Source organism: Cebidichthys violaceus, unplaced genomic scaffold (genome assembly GCF_023349555.1).
Source record: "Cebidichthys violaceus isolate CVI_PGR_0920_01 unplaced genomic scaffold, fCebVio1.0.p SCAF_1, whole genome shotgun sequence".
Taxonomy (NCBI): Eukaryota; Metazoa; Chordata; class Actinopteri; order Perciformes; family Stichaeidae; genus Cebidichthys; species Cebidichthys violaceus.
In genome coordinates this window covers 13,997,231-14,021,945 of record NW_027176262.1, presented here as the reverse complement: position 1 = coordinate 14,021,945, position 24,715 = coordinate 13,997,231, and the positions used below count along the sequence as shown (strand labels likewise).

Sequence of the window (24,715 nt, the reverse complement as noted above, 5' to 3'; positions counted from 1 at the left end):
ATCACACCCACAAGACATCTAAAAAAAATATCACCTTATATACAACTCACCTTATATTTACAATCTTCTCCACCTGACAGTATGAAGTCATTAACAGAATTCCAGTCCACCTTCAGAACAATCCCATCATGAGCCTTCCACTAGAGAGACAGAGAGACAGAGCGAGAGAGAGAGAGAGAGAGAGAGAGAGAGAGAGAGAGAGAGAGAGAGAGAGAAGGGGGGAGAGATGATAACATCATTATTATAAAAAGACCTGAAAAGGAGGCAAAGGGCCCAGTGATGTCAGATCATTGGGCAGATCAAAGTATAAGCAAAATACACACACAAGATGAAAAGTATCAAGCAAAGTTATTGAAAAAAGAAAAGAAACTCCCCATCAGATGATAGGTAGGTGGAAGAAATGAATGTAACTACAGAGCCCACAAACTGTGACATTATTATATACATTATTATAGGGATTGGATGTATCCATAGTATTCAAAGTAATTCAGATTTTTCAGAACTTATTACACAATGATATGTTTTTAAATTGTATTTAGAAAAGAATCCGATTGTGTGCCCCATGTGATTCATCTTATAACAGTTTATGGCTGAGCTAATTTCTATTACCATAATATTCGAGTCAAAGGTAGTTACAAGGTAATGTTTCAAAACTATGACATATTGAATCCTAATTGTCCATTGACTTAAGTGACAGAAGTTTACCTCTTAAAAGAATACATTGAGTTAGTGTACCTGTATGACTTTGGCGCTGGGCTGCAAAGGCTTGATGACTAGTTGTCTTCCTGATGTGTAGAGGATTCTGTCTGAGTCTGGACCCCAGGCCACAGAATACACCGGAGACCCTGGAAGATGCAGGAACAGAGGTAAACAGAAAATGAGATCTTGCACCAATCTAAAGCGAAAAGCAATGGATTGGGCTTCCACACATAAGGACTTTGATTCTTACTATGATATTAAGTAATTCATATTAAAAGTGTTTGTGTGTGAATCCCCCCATCCTTTGACAAATCAGGAGTTGGTATGAACACTAGCTCTAGGATACAGCAGTGTCTCTTCTCAGAAAGTATCAGATTCCCTCATAGATCTCGCCTCACTCAGCCTATGGAACGACACTTCGTTTGCAAACACAGCAGCTGAGAAAACCTAACATAACCTCTACAACATGAGCACAAACGTGTGTGCTTATGTACACATGTGGGAGGGAAATGTGCATGTCGGATTGTGGCTATGCGCGTTGTGAAGGGGAGGGGACCTGCCATTTAACCCTAACTCCAGGTGCATGTGGTTTCTCACAAATGCCGACTGGTCACATGATCTAAACCTGACAAAAGGCAATGAGAGGGGCTGAGGCAAGTTCCTGTCTCCTCCCTCTCACTCGCTCACTTCCAACCTCTTCCGACAGCTCTCTCTCTCTCTCTCTCTCTCTCTCTCTCTCTCTCTCTCTCTCTCTCTCTCTCTTAAAATGGGTCATGGTACCCAAGATGAACAGCCTGCTCCTGTAGTGTGTGTGTGTTTGGAGCTGTAGGCTCTCAAGAGAAGCAACACCTGCAGTGATCTGAGTGCAATGTGGAGGATGATGATGTGCATCTGTGACAATGCTGCTATATCCAGGAGTTCAACAAATCTGTAGGTCTTTTGAACCTGTTCAGGAAAAATGTTCCTAACTACTGGGGCTGAATTGCTGTTCCCCTGCCAGGCTTTCCATAGCACCCGTCATTCAACACGAGTGTGCCATCCATTTCCCCAGAAGCCAACTTCCATCCACACCCCGCATCTTTCTTTCTGTCCCACAACTGAGAAGAAACATTCAATAGGTCAAACAGCACAATAATTCAATTAACAAGTAAGCCATCTGTAATGTGAATTCTGGATAGAAAATGTATCATTGGGAGTTTTTTGTTATTGCTTTTAATAAAACTCTACTCCTATACAAAGCTTTGAAACTTTATGGTGCTTTTTATAAAATTAAAATAATAATAATTACGTACCAGAAGGTCCAAAATCAATCAGTATTGTGTGTGTGTGTGTGTGTGTGTGTGTGTGTGTGTGTGTGTGTGTGTGTGTGTGTGTGTGTGTGTGTGAGCGATAGAAAGAAAGAGAGACATAGAGAGTGTAATTGGTCTCGGTATATTATGTTGTGTTTACTAAATGCCGACAGCTGGTTGATCAGAGACTGGCTTTATGTTGCTTCTGCTGCTGGCTGGCAGCTGTTACAGATGCAACCTGCTTTAAACTGTATCGGACTAAAACTCAGATCGGCTCTTTTTCATACCCACCAAAATTAGTGCATTTATGCAGAATTTTTAAACACGGTAAAACTGGCTAAAAATAGGCAATAGATACTTTCCCATGGCCAATAGATGATCTGTTTTTTTTTTTTCTGGTGTGTCACTTTCGGCCTCATTAATGTTACAGTGGTTACTTATTTTTTTTATATCTGTTACTTATTATTCAATTTCTCTTTCAAACTCTAAAACCAGAACAGTGAAAAGAAAATTACTGTTTCTGTCAATTGAGTGTTATTTAGTTTCTGTCAAGTTTAAATGAAGCGTGTTTTACAATGATCCATTTTTCTTCTGTCAATGGAGTTTGGTAGAGAAGCGTATATAACGGCTGTTTCTTTTCAATTCTAACTAGATTTATTTATCATCTCTCATATTTTTTTTGCCTGACTATTACTAGTCAGTCTTTCAAATATTGCACACAAACGGGAGTCAGCAGCCATTATTGTGACAACACAGTGCACAGCATGCGTGCATATTAACAAATCCATGTGCTCTGCTTTGTTGATTCGTTTTTGGGTGAGTGAAAAAAAAAATGGTTGAGTGACTATATACTGTATAATAATAAATAGCAGTTTCACGCTAGATCTAGATGCATATGTGGCTTAACATCAGTGAAATAAAGCAAGGGTCTTTAGCCTTACCTTGGCTGGCTAGTGTTGAACGTAGCATCCCGCTTTTTGACCAGATCTTGATCTGCCCATCCTCTCCAGCTAAGTAATTAGATAAACAGATGAAATGGATATAAAGATGTTTTTAATGAGTACTTTTTAAATGGCAGTGAGAAAATATGTAGGTCCTTGACATGTTACCTGTAATAAGAGCCGTTCCATCATAGTTCCATCTTCCAGCCAAAACAGCTCCCTTGTGTGCCTCTACACTCTTCTCAACACGCCCTATCTTGGTGGTCAGGTGGAACTTCCCTGTAAAGAGACAAAAAGAGGCTTACTGTATGGCAGGTCCACACTCTAGGCCTGATCCGGTTGTTTACAGTCTCTAATTGAGAAACACCACTGTCTGCTGTAATTCTATGCTACCATGTGGGTTTTGTCTACAGAGACCAGGTTTTCATAAGTATGACTGATTTTGCTGACTGAGGTAAATGAGCAGAACATGTTTTTTGACAATCCAGGACACCAGTGAGGGCAAAATATTAACTAAACTTAAAAAAATTAAATAAAAGTAAATATCAATCCGCTGACACACAATTAGCAACAAAGCTACATTTTCTCCTCCAAGCTAAATTACAAACTTATAGCATAAAGTGGATGAGTCAAACTAAAGAGTTTCTGTTGGTTGAATTAGGGCAATTGTGTATTTCCTAGACACGGAGGGTGATCAGGCATGGACACAGTTATTGAGGATGCTAGCCTAAACATATACTTTGTGGCAGTGTGTATTAAAAAATTCTGCACGTTCTATGTAATTTCTGGTGGCCTAAAACTGCAAATCAGCATGCTGCTGCTCTCTCCCATTTCTAAATTTGGACATCCCAACAAATGTGGATACTACTGGTCCAGCAGGTAGTGAATATAACAAGCATGTACAGCTGCACTGAAGGACTCTTTCAAATGAACAAAACAACATCTTTTAAATTTAAATATAAAATGTATGTTCTATTTCTATTTGCATATGTACTCACATCAACAGTCCTTCTCTGTGAAGCCGAACATTGTTTGTTCAACGCTTTCATGTGCTGATTTGTTTGTTTGCTTGTTATCTGACAGATACTTTTTTATGACAACTTATAATGACAACATATCAGTCTTTTGCTATTTTACTTCTATGCATAGCCTATATGGTTTGTTGAGGAATTCCTGATGATACATAAGTGTGAAATCTGTTATGACACCACATTGTAGTTCCACGGGGTAAAAGTGAATGAGACGCTGTTGTTCCAAACAGAAAGCCCAGACATATCCTTCATGCTTAATTTGGGACGCTTTGGGACAAGCCTGGCTCCATTCCACACAATATAATTTCTGGTAGAATAGCAAATGATGCATCTAACTACGCAATTTGCTTAGTCATGGGGAAATATTAGGCATTCCAAAATAATGAAGTATAGTTATTAATTTGAAGTTTAGAATATTTAATTTAGTTATGAAAGCAAGGACAGGAAATAGCACCTTAAAATACTAGACAAAATCTTATTTATCACTATCATTATTATTTTTAGTTTAAAAACATATTTCAAACAATCACAATAGAAATACTGATATTTAACAAGGCAAAAAAGCAGAAGAAAGTTGCAAAAGTGAATCATAACAGAGTTTTCATTCTCTGGTCTGCCAGAGAAAATTGCTGCTTCAGTTTGTGGGTGTGTTTATGCAACCCTACACTGCCATTAGTGTTGTGACCACACATTGCCTGCCATAACAGTACATCCATATTATGTGTGTTTATATCTAATATAGGCTGAAAAAGAGGCATAAGAGGCCATGTGGATGCACCTCAAACAAACTCTGTTGCCAAGTTTGGAATTATAAATATAAAGATGGAAAACAGAATTCCGCCTTTAATGATTTAACATTGAAGGCCTAATTAAAAACTAGAGAGGGACACATGCTTTACTGCAATATTACAATCCTCTTCCTGAAGTGAAAATTAATATGCTTATCTGAAGTATGAAACTGGTTAAGATGGTCTCCTTTCATTGAAAGGATTGCATTGAAAAACTCATGGGTTGCTGCCAATTTGTTCTAATGATAAAGCAAGACACTGTCATCCTACTCAGTATAAAAACCAGGCTGAGGGGAAACAGTGTCACCAGGTATTATGTTTAGTTAGTTCAGGAAGCATTTGACAATTGCTATTTCTCAACACTTTGTCTTCAGACTTTATTTCCCTGTAAAGGTGTGTCTGAAAACAATCTCAGATCATGTAATTTGGCTGTTCGCTGAATGAACAACTTGTGATACAAAACAGATATATTGATAAAAACAAAGCAGAGTCCACTGGCCATATTTGAGAGAATAAAGAGACTTGCCATCAGTGCTGGTGAGGACAAATATCTCAGTCTGGTTCTGTTTCTTGCCACCAACGGTCTTGGGGAACCAATGTAGGTCAACGGGGTAAATGTCCTCTGATAATTTGACAACCAGACTGGTCTCACTGGTCAACAGGTTCCACCTGAGGATCTGGTGGTCCTCACTGCACGAGTACAGCTCATCTGCTGTGGTCCAGCCAACACAACTCACAAGTTCCTTATGTGATCTGCTGTTAAGGAAATTGATCATCTGCTATAAATAGGGTCTCCTGAAGAAAGAATGAATATATTTTATCTTTGGTACAACTAAGGTGCTCGGTCGAACCAAGCAATAGGAGGTACCAATTACTATAATTAACGCTATATTGCTAACGTTACATCTAGTGGTGCAAATATTAATACTGGTTAATAATGACGTAGTGTTACGTTACACATATTTCAGGTGTACAGAAACACAACATCATAAAAAGGATATGTTTGGGTTCCTGTAGCAACGATGTTTTCAATCTCATGGTTGTATGTTTGCTCCGTTGATCCCTAAACAAAACATCAGTTAGAGACAGTACCTCACATTAAAGCTCATTCTATCACATCGATGTCAAACCAACACACAGAAAGAAACAACACAAAAGACCAAATCGTTGAACAGTACCCTGTAGATTAGCCTTAGTCGTTAGCATGCTCTGGTAACTGTGACGGTGAATTAAACAAGCGTCTGCTGTTGCTACGGTACCTGCCACTGTTGCTAACGTGAATCCTGAGATGTCCCCGAGCCTTTCATGCTAACGTGAATGCTAACGTTAACTTGGTTTTCTGGTTAAAACAGACAGTCCTTCTGTGGTTACCGACTTTATTATGAAACCACCAGATATGTATGCGTGTCATTTACTCCAGCACAAGATCCATTAAGAGCCAATACTGTCCAGAGCACGCCTTATCCATTACTAAGCAACACTTTCTTGCTAACGGTATCAAGGCTAATCTCTGGCAGCCATGTTATCTGGGTCATGAAAGACTTGAACAGAAATATCTCGCGAGAGTTATAAAGTCTCGCTTCTATGAAAACGGATATTTCGAATGATGATTACAAATGAAATCTGTTAAATAAATATAACGTATTTAATATCACTCATTAAAATACAGAGACACTCTATCCCTCCAGTCGGGACTTCGTTCTACTGTAACCAGCCAACCGTTTAAACACATAGAAAACATTAGGCGTTTGAATCTGACAATAATCTTAAATCATATAACATTGTAAATAAATACTTTTGCTTTCTGCATGTTTTCGCCCGAGTATTTGTGTCGTATGATTATTGTTTGTGTGGAGCGAGGCGTAGTTGGCTTCGTCCCCTTTTTTGAATTTCGTGTTTTTTTTCCGTTGCCCTTTGAACGTTCCATGGTGCCTTGCGTCAGTATATAACGAATCTGGTTCGACGGCACAGTTTAGGCGCCATTTACAAGTTAGAGTGTTCAACCAAGAGAGGAGACTCGGAATGACACGGGGCTGAGTTTTGTGGATTATATTTGCCCAAATCTTGGATTAACGAATACTTTTTTCGAAATCGCGAATTGGGGTCAGAGAGAACGACTCTTCACAGACTGTACCTTTATTGTGGAAGGTATATTGAAAAAAATACATTTTAATGCTGAGTAAATTAATGATGGGGTTCCGTCTATTTGCTGAAATGCATAACGTTAGTTTCTAACCAGATTTAACATTAACGTTAATTTGCGTTTTGACTACAAGCAACGACGAGAAACGTACTGATCAACGTTATCAATACTCTGGAATGTAATGAGAGATGGTCGCTTTTTTGCCTAATATTCAATTTGCAGCAAAATGTGCCTTTTTCGTAGACACACCCCTAACAGTAATATGTTCGTTACATCTCCGATCGTCTGAGTTTATGTTAATGATGCAGATCGTTGCAAACATTTTAGCTGTAATGCCTTTGTCTGGATAACGTCAACTACTTTATCTTGGGCTATGTTAGTAGTGCTGTTAAGCGCCCATTTCAATTCAGATGACGCTTACTTGCGTACAGTTACCGTTACAGTTAACGTTACAGCGTTGCGTTAACGTTCCACAACGCAGACGTTTGCTAGGCAAAATTAGCCAGTACGTTAGCTTTGCTGTGGCGTTCACATCAGATAGTCAACGTTAGCTACAGCTGCTAACTTAACGTTAACATTAGCAAACTGACAAACAATCCAGTAACGTGGCACACTTCACTTATCCGGTGGCCCAGCTACGATAGCGTTACTACGGTCCTTATTTAGCAGACGTACGTAGTTAACGTTAGTAGTTATTAGCCCAATGATGCCATAAAGTTAAGGTTAGCTCCATTTATTTGAATGTCCTAATAAGAGAGTTAGGTTGGCCCATCTGATTTACATACAAGTTTAGGGGATTAAAGTTATTATTAGTGTCAGTTTGGGACATCGTTGTGTCTTTACCACCGACCAGAGAGCCCATTTAGCTGCGTCTATTCAGTGATTACCGTAACATAGGTTAGACTGAGCTGTGGGTAGAGGATTTATTTATTTGCATATTAACTGACTTTGTTGTTAACGTTACGTTAACCTTATTTTCTGTTATTCACATCATTGAGTCATTAACCGTCCGACTCTGACGCGCGAGTCAAATGCGTTAGATGCACACGTTACTAAAACATTCTGTCACAGGTGGAAGTTCATTTTGACTGTTTGGTGTTAGAATAGCAAGTAGTTTGCTTCAATCATCACGCAGATTGGCAGCCTTAACGCTCCCATCTCTTTTAATGTTATCTCATAATAACTAAATGTGTTCAGGTCACAAACTCAAACATTGTTATTCGTGTTGTTACTTTGTCTTTTTTAAATCCACAAAAAAATATGGTCTCATTTGAAAAAAAAAAAATATACGGACTACCAGTTTGATGGGCGTCAGTGTGGGATCTGACTGGTAATGATTAAAGCCTGACAACAGAAGCTGCGTGTGACCGACCTAAAAGTGGAGAGATTGACAGACCCACTCATGGATATTACTTCTCCCCCTCAATGACCCCTTAAGATTTCAAACCATGCCATCTAAAACTGCAAAGAGCTCCACTGCCAAGCCCAGAGGGAAAGGGTCTCAGCCTCGGGATGACTCCGGAGACGAGCTGGATGTACCTCAACAAACCAGCTCCAATGGCCCAGAGGAGGCACCGCCGACAACTGGCAAGTAACAAAGGCTGTGTTGGTGTCTGTGAATCTAAATAAGTTGTGTTCACTCAATGGCTCTGCGTGTGTCGTCGTAGTGGCCAGTTGCCACCACTTTTCTTACTTAAAACACGTAGTTAGAGTGGCTGTTTCTTAGTATTTTTTAAGTTTCTAAAATGTCAGTCATCAATAAAATTCTTATAGTTTTTGAGATGATTTTGTTATCGTCGAATGTACTTCTTCTTCCCCGGATCTTCTCAGCAAACGAGGTAATTCATTTCGATAATAAAGTGTTTTATGGAGTAAGATCAAAAGGGAGTTTTGGCGTTATTCTTATAACTTCATAAAATGTGATTTGTATGGTTAAATTGTACGCGAAGCTTCAGAAGAAGACCAAGTGATGTTTCCATGCTTTAGAATGTGTTGAAATGCTCAATTCTGGCTGCAAGAATTAGATTTACAAACATCGACCCCTCAGCTTGTTTATGCTTCTGTGAGCACAATAGATTGTGGACAGGTCGTTGTTGGTGTGATGGCAACATAATCGGTTTAACGTTATTCATTTCAATCACAAAAACAAGACTTTCCCCTGTCTGCGTTTTGAGTGCAGTTAAAAATGAGTGAAAAGGTGACGCTGATGATCGAAATATGCACTTATTTATTAACGAGAGGGAGAAAAGAAATGAATGTGGCGCATCTACTCACACGTATAAACGCGTGTCGTGGAGTGCGTTTGTATAATAATATGTTTTATAAGCGGGTCTCTTTCGGGTTTGGCTCTTGTTTGTTTTTTTTTTTTTTTAGAACAAAGAAAATGAATGCCTGTCAACTTTCTCTGGAGTCGTTGTTTGACTGCTGTTTGTTTGTTTTGTTTTTGCTCCTCCACCCCTCCCCCACGCAGCACTGTCCCCCACCTGAAACGACTCGCACAGAGGAATTAAAGTTTTTTTTTTTTTTTCTTTTTTTTTTTCTTTTTTTCTTTCTTTCTTTCTTTCTTCTGTGCCACAGATCCGTCTCACGGGGAAGCTGCCGAGGCGGTTGATAACCGAAGTTTGGAGGAGATTCTCGGCAGCATCCCTCCACCCCCGCCCCCAGCAATGACCAATGAACCGGGCGCTCCTCGCCTCATGATAACACATTTAGTCAACCGCAACTTTAAATCGTATGCAGGCGAGCAGATTCTGGGGCCTTTTCACAAGGTACGACCAAACATGGTTACAACACATCAAGCCTGCGTGGGAAATACCTCGTTAATGTGTAGTGTTAAGCTCACAGATTTATAATCATTTGTAGTGTGACTCAAGTTGAGTGTATTTGTCTTTAATGTCATATTATGCCACTGTACATGTTGCCTTGCATAATGGTAGACACAAAAGGCACAACAAATATTATTGACACTATTAAAAATGTTTCATACTATTAGAACATGTGTTGGGTTAAAAAAAAATGTTAAAGGTGGAAAAAGTCACACAACTCCATTTTGATTTAGTGAGTGTGTGGAGCAAGGGGTAGTGATCTACACCCACTGGGAATACATTCACTGTCACAGTGTTACTATGCTTAAATGTTAATATACCGCGTGGAATGTTATGCCGTTCACAGTATTTGTTTGTGTATATTTTTATATAATTGATTAACATATATATATATTTTTTTTTAATCTTCTCTCTCACCTTTTTTCTCAGCGCTTTTCGTGCATCATTGGTCCAAATGGGAGTGGGAAGTCCAACGTGATAGATTCAATGCTCTTTGTGTTTGGATACAGAGCTCAAAAGATCAGATCTAAAAAGCTCTCGGTGCTGATTCACAGCTCTGATAACCACAAGGATGTGCAGAGCTGCACTGTGGAGGTGCATTTTCAGAAGATTATTGATAAGGTGTGTGTATATATATATTTATCTTCATCTCTCACACTCACACACTACATTCACTCTGGCCTCTCCCTAAATTGATAAATACAGTCTATTTAAAACAGGTGATTTGAAATATTTTCTAGTTGATAGATATTTTTCTTGAATTTTAAATACATTTTTTTCTCAATGGTTATGGGATAATATTGCTCCACAATGATCACACCAGTGACTTAACAGACTCAAAGCAGTCATGAAAATTACAACTAACACCCACACATGCCATTGCCGATTCATAATGTGCTACAATTCTTTCCTCTATTTTAAACAATTTTTAAATGTGCTATTTAGAGACTAGGCTCTACTTATTTGAATAAACTGAAAAGTCACTGAAATGGGTATTTGTATTAAGAGACACATTTATTCTTTTTCATTAGATCACAAATTACTTTCAAAACTGACTGTAGTGTTACGAATTGGGGTTAAACATGTTTCTGTATTTGATCTGCCACAGGGGGTTTAAGTTATTTATTAATTATTTTAAGTATTTCTGTTTGGTCCAGTAGTTTACAATAAATTGAAATCAAGTTGTCAAACTAATGGCATAATTCTATGAATTCTGCCGACTTTACAATCGGCCGTTTTCGAAACTTAAAAATAGTTTTTTAATAAGTAGTGTACACAACTTAGATTATTAGACTTGTTTTAGAATGAATACATTTTAGGCAGATTCACTACCTTTTTGCAATGCATTTATAAATCTCATCATTATATCTAACATGTTGTTCAAATTTTGTAAATGTAACACTTGAATATTGATATGGTTTACTGTACTTGCATGCTACTGTAGCTGGCCTAGATGTGTTTTGTGCTTTTCAAACGAGCCTTTTTCTTAATTGGTGTTGATGTGCAGTGTTTTTTTCTAAGCACTCTCAGTGAGTGTGTCAGTATTATGAGTATTATCATTTGATGTGTGGAGCTGTTCAAGTTTCTCCTGAACTTTTATGTACTAAGCTGCTCTGTGTCTTCTACCCCTCCCCCCTCTGAGCCAGGAAGGAGATGACTACGAAGTCATCCCCAACAGCAAGTTCTATGTTTCCAGGACTGCCAACAAAGACGGTTCCTCAGGCTACTATATCAATGGCAAAAAAGCCACATTCAAAGAAGTGGGGGCTTTACTTCGGAGCCATGGCATTGATCTCGACCACAACAGATTTCTGATCTTGCAGGTAATTGTACATTTTTTAATACAATTTCCTCATGCACTTCTAAATCCGTTTTATTTTTTATTTAATTTGTTTATCCTTGCTGTGACCATCCCATTATGACAGTTTTCCTGCTCTTCGTTCTCTTTGAGTGAAATGTTTGATGGCTGCCTTAAAGCCTGTCTGTGGGAGTAACCTGTTGCACTGGACTAGTAAAGGAGAGGATGAGCCCTCTGCCAGCCCTTGGACTGCTATAGCAGCGCATCATGGTTTGAAACAATGTGGAAAGGTGCGAACCATTATTTGCTGCTTTAGAATTTTAAGGAAAAAATGCAATTTCACCTGTACATGGACCTGGATGTGAGTTGCTGTAGTTGAACAACTGACTCGTGTTTTTTTTTTTTTTAACTGGGGTAATATTCAATGGGGTTGACCCTCCAGTGGGGACGGGTTGGACTTCCCTGTCTCATGTACCTGCCACGCTTTAGCAGCACGTAAATATTGGCGTGTGAGAATAGAACCCAATATTAGCAGTGCTGCTTCAGTGTGGCTGGGTCAAACTCCCTCCATTACCATGGCTTTAATGTTGGTTCAGCATGTTGTTTGTTTGGTTTCTTTACCTCTACTGTGAATGTAATGCATTCCTGTATACATTTTAATTATTTTTTTTAATTTAGCATTGTGAGTTTAAATGAGTTGACTAGTTGCACTGCTATCCCTTCTGATTGTATTACATGTGTATCTTGCCTATTATTGCTGATGAACCCGAGGCTTATGGGGTGATGACAGGTCAGAGCAGAACTTTGTTGTCCCTTTTTTAAATTCTATTATTTCTACAGTCTGTGGTAGTTTGGGGTTAACACTTAGTTTCTACCCTCCACTGTGGTTTTGTGGTTAGTTGGTTGATTACATGTGTCCTGCTTGACTTCCTGTGTGTGCGAGTGTGTAAGTCCATTCTCAATGGTCTTCAATGTTGGGTTTTCAGCTCTCTGTCTATGACATGGCAGCATGAGTTTGGGAAGAGGCTTTAGCTGAGGGATTGCTGGCTGTTTTGTGCACCGGTCAGAACAGAGAATGACGACCTCGACTGGCTTCTCTTTTCTTTCATACTTAAAAGTAATATGTGAGCTGCCGTTTTCCCCTACATACAGTGTAAATGAAGCATCATTTGGGACTTAGATTTTTCTATTTATGCAGTTGATATGTTTAACATCAAAAAGTATTATGTAAAGATATGGTTACCCTGAGCTAGCCCACCTAAAAAAAAAAAAAAAAATGTTCAGACAAATATTAGATTGGAGAGTTGTCCCCAACATCTGGAGAAATAGTATGTGTAGTATTTGGTATTTCCACCAAGGTGTAGCTACAAAGTCAACATTTTCCTTCAATTAAAAGCATTCATTTTATATCACTTTTAATTTGATAATTATAATTTTATTTATAACACTAGACTCGGTGATTGTTGGTGGGGTGGTAAGGTTATGTGTTACAACATTAATACTTCTAAGTGTTCTAACTCCGTTTTATCACAGACATTTTAAAATGCTTCAATTTACCCATTCATCAGATTGAATCATATTTTTAATTTTTTTTAATTTTATGTTCTCTTTCTATTTATCTGATTGTTTATCCCAGTAAAATGCTGGTGGTTATTCTCACTTTCACTGAGTGGGAAAAGTCATTGTACTCCCAAAGGGAGCCTCTAGAGATGTTTTTATGTACACTGTACATGAAAGTATGTGTTTGCCAAGGTGTGTGTGTGTGTGTGTGTGTGTGTGTGTGTGTGTGTGTGTGTGTGTGTGTGTGTGTGTGTGTGTGTGTGTGTGTGTGTGTGGTAGACCAGCATTATTTTTAAGTCTAGAGATATGATTTTAATTAACCCCATATCTCAAAAATGAGTGTTGAGGGCATTTTTTTTTTTTTAAATTTAATTATATGAGTGTTTTATGAGAACTTTTAGCTCTGTTTTCAGTGAGTGATGTGTTGCTCTGGACTGTACTTAGGGCGAGGTGGAGCAGATCGCCATGATGAAGCCTAAAGGTCAGACGGAGCATGACGAGGGCATGCTGGAGTACCTGGAGGACATCATCGGCTCCTACCGCCTCAAGGAGCCGATCCTAACCCTGGCGCGCCGCATTGAGCTGCTCAATGAGCAGAGGGGGGAGAAGGTGACATGCACTCACACACTATCTGCTCACACACTCCTAAGCAAACCAATGCTTCTTCCTGCGTCCTGACTTAATTTGGTGTGTGTGTGTGTGTGTGTGTGTGTGTGTGTGTGTGTGTGTGTGTGTGTGTGTGTGTGTGTGTGTGTGTGTGTGTGTGTGTGTGTCACATATCTGAAATGATAATAAATAATAATTTTTATAGTTGTGTAAGATAAGTTGGTATCTTATCATATGACAATATCAGTCATTATTCAACATTGACAAATTTCTTTTTACTTTTTTATTTTCTATTTTTTACAGTATAAGTAATTTGATACTGGAGTGATTAGAAACAAATGAATGCTATTGTAGCTTTTATCAAAAATATTTATGTGGCACCACATTTTTTTTTTACATGTTACTAATGCATTATAAGTTGTATATAATTTATATCAACGGTTTGTCGCATGATATTAAGTCCTGCGATGTTCCCTGCACTAGCTAAACCGAGTAAAGCTTGTGGAAAAGGAGAAGAACGCTTTGGAGGGAGAAAAGAACAAAGCTGTGGAGTTCCTCACTCTGGAAAATGACATCTTCAAACACAAGAGTCAGCTCTGCCAATATTATGTGTGAGTGCACCAGCAACAAATAATGTAATGTCATTAGATTTGAACGTAGACCTGACCCAACAATAGCATAGAAAACAAATATTGAATGATTGCCAATGTTGGACTCTATTTTTAAAACTCACTGGGGCAGCATGACCCTCCTGTTGGTGTCAGGTGCCAATTTCTTTGTGTGTAAACTGTTCTGTTGAAACTATTACCTTTTACCACTCACCGGTTTCCCCTGATATCTCTTTGCCTTTAGTCATGATCTGCACAAGCGTGTTGTAGATAAAGAGCAGGAGAAGCAGAAGATCTTGGAGGACACCAAGGACCTGACTGAGAAAAATGCAAAGATATCACAAGAGACGGAGAAAATGAACCAAGAGCTCAAAAATGTGGAGAAGTAAGACTATTTCTGTCCTCTTCTGCCCCCCCACCAACCAACGTAACATGCTTAGAAGGTTACTAACTTTTCTACAAATGGAATCATTCCAATTCAGGTTTATAAAAGTGTAGAAGTATCTGTAAGTTATGTGTCCTAAAATGTCATTGTTACACAAAAGGTTGCATGAAGTATAGAAAAGTGTTCTCTCCTTCCAAAACTTTTGGCTTTGATGATCATAGATCATTGTTAAACTGTCTGAGCTTTACTATGAATAGTTTACTGTGTTATGTTAGAGATCTGGGGATTATTATTTTGTTATGTATACCTTGTTTTGCACATTTTTTTCGTATTCTCCTTAGTTCATGTAATATTTCAGTTGATTTGTTGCTGTTACTCCCCCAGGAAACAAAATAAGCTCAACAAGTACATCGAGACGCAGAAGGAGAAGTTCACCCAGCTGGACCTGCAGGACGTTGAAGTGCGTGAGAAGATTAAGCACTCCAAGAGCAAGAACAAGAAACTGCAGAAGCAGCTGGACAAGGACAAGGAAAAGGTGTGTTGGCCTTTTTAAATTGTGGTCCACCATTACACACAGTTCAATGACTTCATGTAACTGGGTATCAGTCATTATTTCACTTCTTCACAGTAGGCATTCTCTGTGTTCAGAGGCACACGGTCACATAATCTGTCAAGAGAGCATAATGATCTGTTTTTCCATAATTTACAATGCGTATCCATTAACAAATACAGGGTTGTACTAAATCAAGACGAGCTAGCACCAGTGGTAACACACTCCAGTGTAGCTGTTTGTTTTGTCCCGTGGCCAAGAAAAAAACATGGGCACTAAAAATACAACTCTTCCGTTGCTTCTAGAAAACACACGGGTTATTGTTTGGAGGGTTAGAGAAAATGACATTCGTCATGGCTTTACAGAACCCTAAATTAATCCAACAACATTTTAACTTGTCTTTAGTATGAATCCCATTTACTTCACGTGTTGAGAAGGGTTTTATTTCATTTTCCCTCATTTCACAGGTCCATGTTATAAAATTGAAAGCACAACAGTGTACAGTTTGTGATGTGTGTTTTTAATTATGGTTAATTTGATGTTGTCAATAATAAACATGGATTCTACAGTGATGCAGTTCCTAGAGATAAAGCATTTTTTTTATTAAAATAAAGCAAGTTTTAAAGATAATGTAAATTTGTGTAAAAATATGAAAGGTAGTGTAGCATTTTAAACAAAAAGCCTGGCTGTTGGAAGAGGTATAGTTTACGAAGAAATTCAGCTGATGTTATTCTGCATGATATTCAGCTTTCATGCAAAAAAAATGTGAATATTGCTACTAATTCATATTGGTCTTAGACGCGATGCTGTCTCAGTTGCAAAAGTGTGAGATGAGTTAACATGCATTAAGAAAATCCAGTTTCAAATTGTAAAGTTGATGACAGGAAGAGCTATCTGCCCTAAACTATCCACTAGGGGGCTGTGAAGTAACACACAAGTTGATTGTTAGTGTGTGCCTGTTGACGACCCACTCGTGCTCTGTTTCACTATTGATGGAGTCCCTGTTTCTTACACTAATGTTTCTGTTCTTTGAGACATGTTTTCACACAAACGAAGAGTTAAGCATTCCCTCGTAACTGCAGGTAAAGCTTCTCTTCTCCCTCGCTGCTTTAAAACTCTATCTGCTCCACCTACAATAGCTGGAGCTCTGGAAACGTCGTGGTCAGAGGCAGGCGGACCTCTGGGGAGCAGTGTTCTGCTGAGTGGTAGTCAACTATGGCCTGGCTTGTGTAACACTCCCAAGCAGCCACATTCACATTTCACCCTCAGTTAACCCTACAAAACAGACTGTATATACACACACACACACACACACACACACACACACACACACACACACACACACACACACACACACACACACACACACACACACACACACACACACACACACACACACACACACACACACACACACACACACACACACACACACACACACAACTCCTTGCCTTGTTTCAGTCCTGTCAAGTGGCAGACTTAACCAGCACTTGCTCAGTTCTGAACACGTGTTTATAGTTTATTACAGTTGTGTGTTTTGGCACTTGCAAAAAGCGTATTCAATCCCTTTACTTTGTACCTCTTGTGTTCTAATAAAGTCTTTACTGATCCCTTAATCTCATTATCTAATTTAAGAGGTAAAGGGCTGTTAAACTCTTGTTTGGTTGAAGTGTTTGTTGGTGAATTATGTCCTTAAGCTGTACCTAGACAGGTGTGGCCATATCTGAAGAGAATCCAGAGTGGAACACATCTCATCTGTTGTTGTATGTTCTCCTGCTGCCTGGCTCATCTTTCAGCTGGAGGAGGTGCGCGGTGTGCCAGCCAGCAGTGAAAAGGCCATCTCTGAGGCAACGGCTCGCAAGGAGGAACAGGAGAAGCAGAAGGTGAAAGAAGAGAAAAAACTCGAGGAAGTGATGGAGAGTCTCAAGGAAGAGACCAGCGGTTTGCAACAGGACAAAGGGGTGCGTGTACACGTCTTGGTGTTACTTTGTTGCATGTTTAACATTTTTTGAATTGTCGCTTAGTCTTCCAACTTCCCCTCTCCTCTTGTTTGTATTCTCCAGAGCAAAGAGAAAGAGCTGATGGAGCTCAGCAAGGCTGTAAATGAGACCCGGTCTCGCATGGACCTGGCTCAGTCGGAGCTTGACATCTACCTCAGCCGCCACAACACTGCTCTGACACAGCTCAACACGGCCAAGCAGACGCTTCAGACGACTTCTGACACGCTGCGGGAGCGCCGTGCGGCCATCAAAGACCTGGAAGTCAAAATACCCCAGAAAGAACAGGAGCTCAAAAAGGTAAAAACCCAACCTCAACCTTGTTTAAATGGCTTTTGTTAAGGCATTTCCATGGGACATTTTATATCTTACTCACGTAAGTATCCAGCTGGTGCTCACTATATCTTTTCACTATTTCTGCCCATTGCATGCAGTTAATTTGCTCCTTTTCTTTTCCTCATCAGGATGAAGGAGCACTGGAGCAGCTGATGAAGGCGGATAGTGAGACGAGGGAAGTGGTGAGGGAAATGAGGCAGAAGGTGGATGAAGCCAAGAGCTCTCTGTCCTCCAACCGCAGTCGAGGAAGAGTCCTGGATGCCCTCATGCAGCAGAAGAGGAGTGGCAGAATCCCTGGCATCTTCGGAAGATTGGTAAACCGCTGTTGAAAAGTTTATATACAGGATTACACAGCGCCAACATAATTCCTGGTCATCTAGCTATGGTGTGCATCATGGCTATATAATAACACCAATTCCACCTTTGCAAATGTCTTTTAGTTTACTTAATACAAAGCAGAAGTGTCGTAATGTTTTTGTTGTGCCTGTAGGGAGACCTCGGAGCCATTGAAGAGAAGTATGATGTGGCCATTTCCTCTAGTTGTGGCGCCTTGGACAACATCTTGGTGGATACCATTGACACGGCTCAGAAATGTGTCATGTTCCTCAAAGAGCAAAACATCGGGTTCGCCACCTTCATTGGTCTTGACAAGGTAATGGTCATTACACTTCTGAATGTGTGAGTCAGGAGAATAAACAGAGGATTTAGTCTCTTTATGGATGGATTGGTTTAAATATCATACATGCTACACTCTAGGGTGTCTTTGACATTTGCAAAAATTGTTACGTTTTGTTACTGGGTTTTTAAAACAATGTTGAGCTATTCAGGTTTCCTCCGACAACACTAATAATATCCTCTTCTGGCTGCGCCGTCTCGTACCTCCTCACTCCCCCCCCCCCAGATGAAGGTGTGGGAGAGAAACATGGCTCCCATTCGCACTCCAGAGGACTGCCCTCGTCTCTTTGACGTGGTTCGTGTGAAGGATGAGAGCGTGCGACCAGCTTTCTACTTTGCCCTGAGGGACACCCTGGTGGCCCAGGACATGGAGCAGGCCACACGGATGGCCTTCCAAAAAGACAAGCGCTGGAGAGTGGTCACCCTGAAGGGACAGATCATTGAGATGGCTGGTGGGTGGCCCACTTTTTTTTAATCATAACTGTACCTGTACCTGGCTGATCTTATGGCTCTCAGTAAAGATACTACATCCTGTTTTTACAAGTCTGATTCTTATTTTTATTTTTATAAAAAAAAATTAAATCTCTCTGTGGTGCGATTGTGCTTCACAGGAACCATGACTGGAGGAGGAAGAGCACTAAAGGGCCGGATGGGCTCCTCTATTGGTGCTGAGGTCTCCCAGCAGGAGGTGAGTTTTTATCACAACACATGTTTTGGAGTAGAACGTTGGTCCTAACTGGCCAAGACATTTTTTTTATTTATTTTTTTACATAAAATGTTTTGCACTTGATTTAAAATGACAACTAACCTTTCCCCCAACGTTTCTTAGCTTCTAACTCCTTGTTAACAGATTTTGTTCACAGTAATGGCTACATTTATACACAAGTAGACCTACTGTCTAAGCACCACAAGTTCGTAATAGAATAACTCAAAAAGCAGATTAAATTCAATATATGTATATATTTTGGGCCACTGTTCATGTAAATGTTCATCTTTTACTTGTGTAGAACTACTCTTATTACAAGTGACACTAGCATTTGTATTTAGTTTTTCATATCGTGGGTGAAGCAACCTTCCTAAATAACTCCTATTTATTCCCGCTGTTGGCTAGTATTTAAGTTTTACCATGAGCACGTTTCCCAGACGTAATTCTGAGACACTGGATGTAAACCTGTCATTAGACAATCACCACAGCAGGCTATGAGAGTTTGAGACGTGATGATTTTCGTGTTTTTTCTGCAGCTCGACTGTATGGAGAGCAAGCTGAATGAGAAAGTGTCAAAGCTGCAGGACTGCCAGGAGAAGAAGTTGCAGCTAGAAGAGAGCGTCCAGCGCCTGAGGCCACAGCTCCGAGATATGAAGAACACGCTGGAAAAATACGCCAAAAGCATGACTGTACGACAAATACACGTCTTCCTGTTCAGTCACTGTGTTTCTGTCTTAATGTTAACCCCTACTATTTCATAGCCATCCGTAAAATGTGCCGGTATTTAGTGACGAAACACGTTTCCTTCTGTCCTTCCTTCAGAGTCTAGCTGATCAGGAGGCTCACTTGAAACTTCAGATCAAGGAACTTGAGGCCAGTGTGCTGGCTGCTGCTCCGGACAAAGCCAAACAGAAACAGCTGGAGAAGAGCCTGGAGGCCTTCAAGAAAGGTAGGGTCATTGTTAAATATGTTAATAAGTTCATTTTGAATCATCATTGTCTGCTATTCCGTTCTCCCTTCATAACCCTCTCCTCCTCTTTCAGACTATGAGGCGGCGTCCAGCAGGGCTGGGAAGGTGGAGAACGAGGTGAAACGGCTCCACACCCTGATCGTAGACATCAACAGCCACAAGCTAAAGGCTCAGCAGGACAAGCTCGACAAGATCAACAAGGAGCTGGACGACTGCTCCTCCACCATAACCAAGGCCAAAGTAGCCATAAAGACTGCCGACCGGTGAGGAAACTGCACGTTTTAGCTCTGTAGTTGCGTGTTTGCATTGTTCACACACTCGCCGCTGAGTTATGCTCAAGACAGTTGGTCACCGTCACCCACACACATTTGAACCACTACCACTCTGACAGAGGCTAATGTCTGTCTTTCGTCCCCTTTGCAGCAACCTGAAGAAGTGTGAGGAGAGTGTGAGTCGTGTGCAGGTTGAGCTGGAGGAGAATCAGAAATCCATGGCTGAGCTCACTGAACACCTGAAGAAACTGGAAGATGAGGCCGGAGAGGTCATGAAGGCCTGTCAGGAGGCTGAGGTCGGCACTCTTAACTTTTCTGACTGTTTAAGGTTCATTGTTTTTGTTTTTCGACTGATTTTTCACAGAAAAATGTGATATTTTATACCTGTATATCCATAAATATTAGTGTTCTGCTCCAAGGGACATTCTTGACAGCAGTTTGTCTTTTTGCAGTGTACAACCATATCGTATTACTATTGTAATCTGAAAAAAAGAGAAAAGCTAAACTTCATACAAAGGAAGGAAAAATACAATAAAGAGTTGAAATACGATTTTAGACTTTGTAGAATCGCCACATCTCGAGTACTTTTAAGTACAAAGTGAAACAAGCGGACTACCACACTTTTTTTTTCTTGTCCTCTAGGCCGCACTTCCTGAGGTGCAGGAGCAGTACCAGGGGGTGTTGAAGGAGATAAAGGTCCTGCAGCAGCAAGAGCACGCCATGCAGGAGGAGTCCCTCAGCGTGCGGCTGCGCATCGAACAGATCGAGACCAACATCACTGAACACAACAACAAAATCAAACACTGGCAGAAAGAGGTGGGTGATGAAGTGTGAGGTACAACTTGGGTTTTTATGTTCTGTAGGCTCTATTAGTAATGACATTCTACTAACCGAAGTAATAGTTGAGAAGCAGATCTGCGGCATTACGGAAAAATTGCTCCAACAGGGTAATGAGCAATAAAAGCTTCTTGAACATTAAATGAGTCATTTCAGGGGCTCTGCTTTAATTGTTCACATTTCTCCATGTTTTGCCTGATTATATTACCTGTTCTTGACATTATTATCATCTCTGAGGCACTTTAGATATTGAAATTGAAATGTGCTCTGTATTAAAAATGGTTCAGTGTTCAAAATTTCAGATGTATTTTTGTTTTTCCTGAATTAAAAGCAGCTATAGCTTTTTTTAAATTTTATTTTGTATTGATTGAATTGTTGGAAGTTACAGTGAGTCCTGTTGATGATCTGTAGAGTGATCTTTTTTTTACCGTTGTGTCTAATCTCTTTTATACTCTTCAGGCCACCAAGCTGTCCATTCATACTATTGAGGGAGAGCCAGCCGAGGAACTTCCTGTTCTTACGTCTGCTGAACTCGAAGAAATCTCCAATCCCAACATCATCATCAACAAGATGATCACTCTGGAGACCAAGAGCGCTCAGATGAAGCCCAACCTTGGGGCCATTGCCGAGTACAAGAAGAAAGTACGAATAGACATCCTTCCATCTAACCATTAGTCATTAGTCAATCTTAGCTTACAGCAACGGTGTCAACGTGTGTCATTGTGCGTTTTCAGGAGGAGCTGTACCTGCAGCGCGTGGCTCAGCTGGACGAGATCACCACAGAGAGGGACCGGTTCAAACGGGGCTACGGGGACCTGAGAAAGCAGCGCCTCAACGAGTTCATGAGTGGATTCAACATGATCACAAACAAGCTGAAGGAGAACTACCAGATGCTCACACTGGGTGGCGATGCAGAGCTGGAGCTCGTGGACAGTTTAGACCCCTTCTCTGAGGGAATCATGTTCAGGTAAGAGAGGAGACAAACAAACTGCCAAAAGACCAAAGGCTCATGTGTTGATTCCCATTTGCTGCTTGTTCAATCGTCTCCTTTTTTGTTTTAAGCTCTGATTTTCTGTTTCCCGCTCTTTAGTGTGCGTCCTCCAAAGAAGAGCTGGAAGAAGATCTTCAACCTGTCGGGAGGGGAAAAGACCCTCAGCTCCTTGGCCTTGGTGTTCGCTCTGCACCACTACAAGCCCACACCGCTCTACTTCATGGACGAGATAGACGCTGCCCTCGACTTCAAGAACGTCTCCATTGTGGCCTGCTACATTTATGTGAGTGTTGACCTGTTTATTAGGCAATGAGACGAGCTGCATGGTGAAGTCATGGGCTCAAGATCTCTCTTTTAGGGCCAAAGTACATTTTTAGTAGGAAGGTGGTGTAATGATACAGTCAACAATAAGTATTTCAACATTTTAGCCAGTTAATTCTCAGAACTGTTGAGCTAATCTGTGCTGTTGCGTAACACTGGATTAAAGGGGGAGTTCAGACAAATCACCTGTTTTTCGGGAGTGTGGATCAAAACAAAGTACTAAGCATTTAAGTGAGCCTCCACTGTGCTGATACTTTTTGTCAGCTTTTGGGTGAATATTTACATAATTCTTCAGTTTACAATTTGACAGCACCGCTAGGCTACACTTGATTAAGACAAACGTTTCTAACCTCAATCTCTCCAGATCAGTCATTTTGTTTTCTTTCCCTCGTCTCTGTGCAGGAGCAAACGAAGAACGCTCAGTTCATCATCATCTCCCTGAGGAACAACATGTTTGAGATCGCCGATCGTCTCATCGGCATCTACAAAACTCACAACACCACCAAGAGTGTGGGAATCAACCCCAAGACCATTGTGTTTAAAGAGCACGATGCCGTCACTGCTTAAAGCTCAGAGGATAACTGTCATGTTTTACTTTTCACACGTCCTGTAAATATTTGTTGTCTTGTCCTTTTATAATGAAATGCTGCTATTCTTTATAACTATCTGAACCAATAAAGGTTTTCTTCCGAGATCTTTTCCTAAATGCAAACGCACAAACGTAACCATCGAACTTTGAATATATTTTGAGTGTCTGTCCACACTTCAGGTTGAATTTCAAACATCTACAGTCACTGAACTGATTAGAGGCCTTGAAAGATATTTTAGTACATTTTGTGCTGTAAATGTGATTAAAATCTTATGACAGGCCGACCTGTAGATTCCATGTCAACTCCAGTAATCAAACAAGCTCCAATGGTCAATTTACAGACGGTTACATTTAACAACTCTCGCATAAATGGTCAAGACTAATTTGCACACGTTGTGCTGAGGTCAGCTGATGCTTGGACACAAAATATTTCACACTACAAAGACAACTGTAGGGAGCATCCGCTAATCGAGCTCTCAGCACCACTTTAACACATACTGCAACACTAATTGACTCGTGACCCATCATGCAGTGGCATGCTGATGGCTTTTTCTTTTTTTTATTATGAATACGACAAAAAACATTTGAACACACTGCAATGTTTTTAAAATACAGTAACAAGTTTAGAAAAATACAACAGATCAAAATGTCTTCAGTATGTGATGCTTGCAGTAATGTATATGAACTATAGTTTGCATAATACTTGTGTACATGATATTTAGGGGGGGGGCTGCCACCGTTGCCTCACAGCTCTGTGTGGAATGTGCATGTTCTCCCCGTGTCGGCTTGGGTTCTTCGGCTTCCTCCCACAGTATAAAGACATGCAAGTTGGGTTAATGGAAGACTCTAAATTGCCCATAGGTGTGAGTGTGAATGGTTGTCTGTCGCTAATGTCAGCTGGGATCAGCTCCACCCCCCCACTCAGAGCTGAGCATCACTGCAACATGATCTCAGGTCCACTGTGTATCTGGTTCCACTCTCCAGGCTCTAGAGTTCACATACAGCTCTGGTCCCTGTTAACCTGTGTAAGGAGATACATGTGCAGCAGCACTGAAATGTCCCACTGCATCTTGGGAAAGGTGACTCAGGAGTTTTGTACACATTTTTGTAAACCTTAACGTATGATAAATGGTTGGTAAAATGAATGCTGATTAGTTAGGCAGTATAAACATAACCTAGAAGAATATACCATAAATAGGAACATAACACTTGACAACACCAAGAGGACGGAGTGCAGTTCAATTCGTGCAGCCAAGGAGATACATGCCCCTGAGTTCCTATGGAAACCTGAGGAAAGTTGGTCTGTGGAGGAAGCAATGGGCTCCAAGTCAGTGTTACAAGGCGATCCAGAGGTCAGGAAAAACACTGCTGGATACTCCAGTGGTGACGAGCGCCGAAACTCCCACAGACCAGCTTTTTTCATTCTTTTTTTTAAATTTGGAAATATTGGCAGACATAGAATACAGTAAACATGTACTTAGACTATTTCCATTGTTTTTGTTACTATACACAAACAAACATCAGAACCGGGTCCCAGGTGGAGAAGAATTTGTTCCTTGACCCCCTAAGTGAGTATTTTATTTTCTCTAACTGTATGAATTGCATCAGGTCACTAAACCACATAGACGCCTTAAGTGGATTCGTTGATTTCTAATGCAACAATATTCTTCTACGAACAAGAAGTGTCGAAAACGCCATGATGTGTTTCTCATTGTAGAGTGTTGTCTGTGACGCCAAATATAGCTGATGCTACACTAGGATCAATATTAAGAGCCTGAGATGGTGTTTTAAAGATCAC

The 24,715-nt window shown here is 40.3% G+C and overlaps 2 protein-coding genes across 5 annotated transcripts in view; one reads left to right on the top strand and one right to left on the bottom strand.

Annotated features, from left to right (window-relative positions):
* The window catches only part of ift80 (intraflagellar transport 80 homolog (Chlamydomonas)), a 34,432-nt gene extending 28,159 nt beyond the window's left edge, over positions 1 to 6,273 (bottom strand). For 2 of the 3 annotated variants that reach the window (XM_068711850.1, XM_068711868.1), the window contains exons 1-7: positions 6,008 to 6,273; positions 5,752 to 5,811; positions 5,275 to 5,498; positions 3,098 to 3,208; positions 2,930 to 2,998; positions 736 to 845; positions 51 to 140 (exon numbers count right to left, since the gene is read on the bottom strand). In XM_068711850.1, the coding sequence (XP_068567951.1) occupies positions 51 to 140; positions 736 to 845; positions 2,930 to 2,998; positions 3,098 to 3,208; positions 5,275 to 5,498; positions 5,752 to 5,786 (639 nt within the window). In that variant the 5' untranslated portion in view covers positions 5,787 to 5,811; positions 6,008 to 6,273. Of the gene's footprint in view, positions 1 to 50; positions 141 to 735; positions 846 to 2,929; positions 2,999 to 3,097; positions 3,209 to 5,274; positions 5,499 to 5,751; positions 5,812 to 5,926 lie in introns of all 3 variants that reach the window. The other variant, XM_068711859.1, reaches the window with a different exon arrangement.
* Positions 6,274 to 6,736: 463 nt separating this feature from the next.
* Positions 6,737 to 23,020, top strand: smc4 (structural maintenance of chromosomes 4). Of its 2 annotated transcripts, XM_068711828.1 has the most exons (24): positions 6,737 to 6,896; positions 8,330 to 8,478; positions 9,469 to 9,659; positions 10,146 to 10,337; positions 11,363 to 11,539; positions 13,519 to 13,683; positions 14,164 to 14,291; positions 14,533 to 14,673; positions 15,058 to 15,208; positions 17,020 to 17,184; positions 17,287 to 17,520; positions 17,685 to 17,870; positions 18,047 to 18,208; positions 18,458 to 18,683; positions 18,843 to 18,919; positions 19,474 to 19,626; positions 19,760 to 19,886; positions 19,981 to 20,170; positions 20,331 to 20,475; positions 20,822 to 20,995; positions 21,476 to 21,658; positions 21,751 to 21,983; positions 22,107 to 22,290; positions 22,731 to 23,020. In XM_068711828.1, exons 2-24 carry the CDS (start codon positions 8,340 to 8,342, stop codon positions 22,893 to 22,895), a joined length of 3,888 nt encoding a protein of 1,295 aa, XP_068567929.1. In that variant the 5' UTR covers positions 6,737 to 6,896; positions 8,330 to 8,339; the 3' UTR covers positions 22,896 to 23,020. The 2 variants fall into 2 exon arrangements, with proteins under 2 accessions (XP_068567929.1, XP_068567938.1); XM_068711837.1 differs by lacking the exons at positions 6,737 to 6,896; positions 8,330 to 8,478 and adding an exon at positions 8,596 to 8,729.
* Positions 23,021 to 24,715: the final 1,695 nt, after the last annotated feature.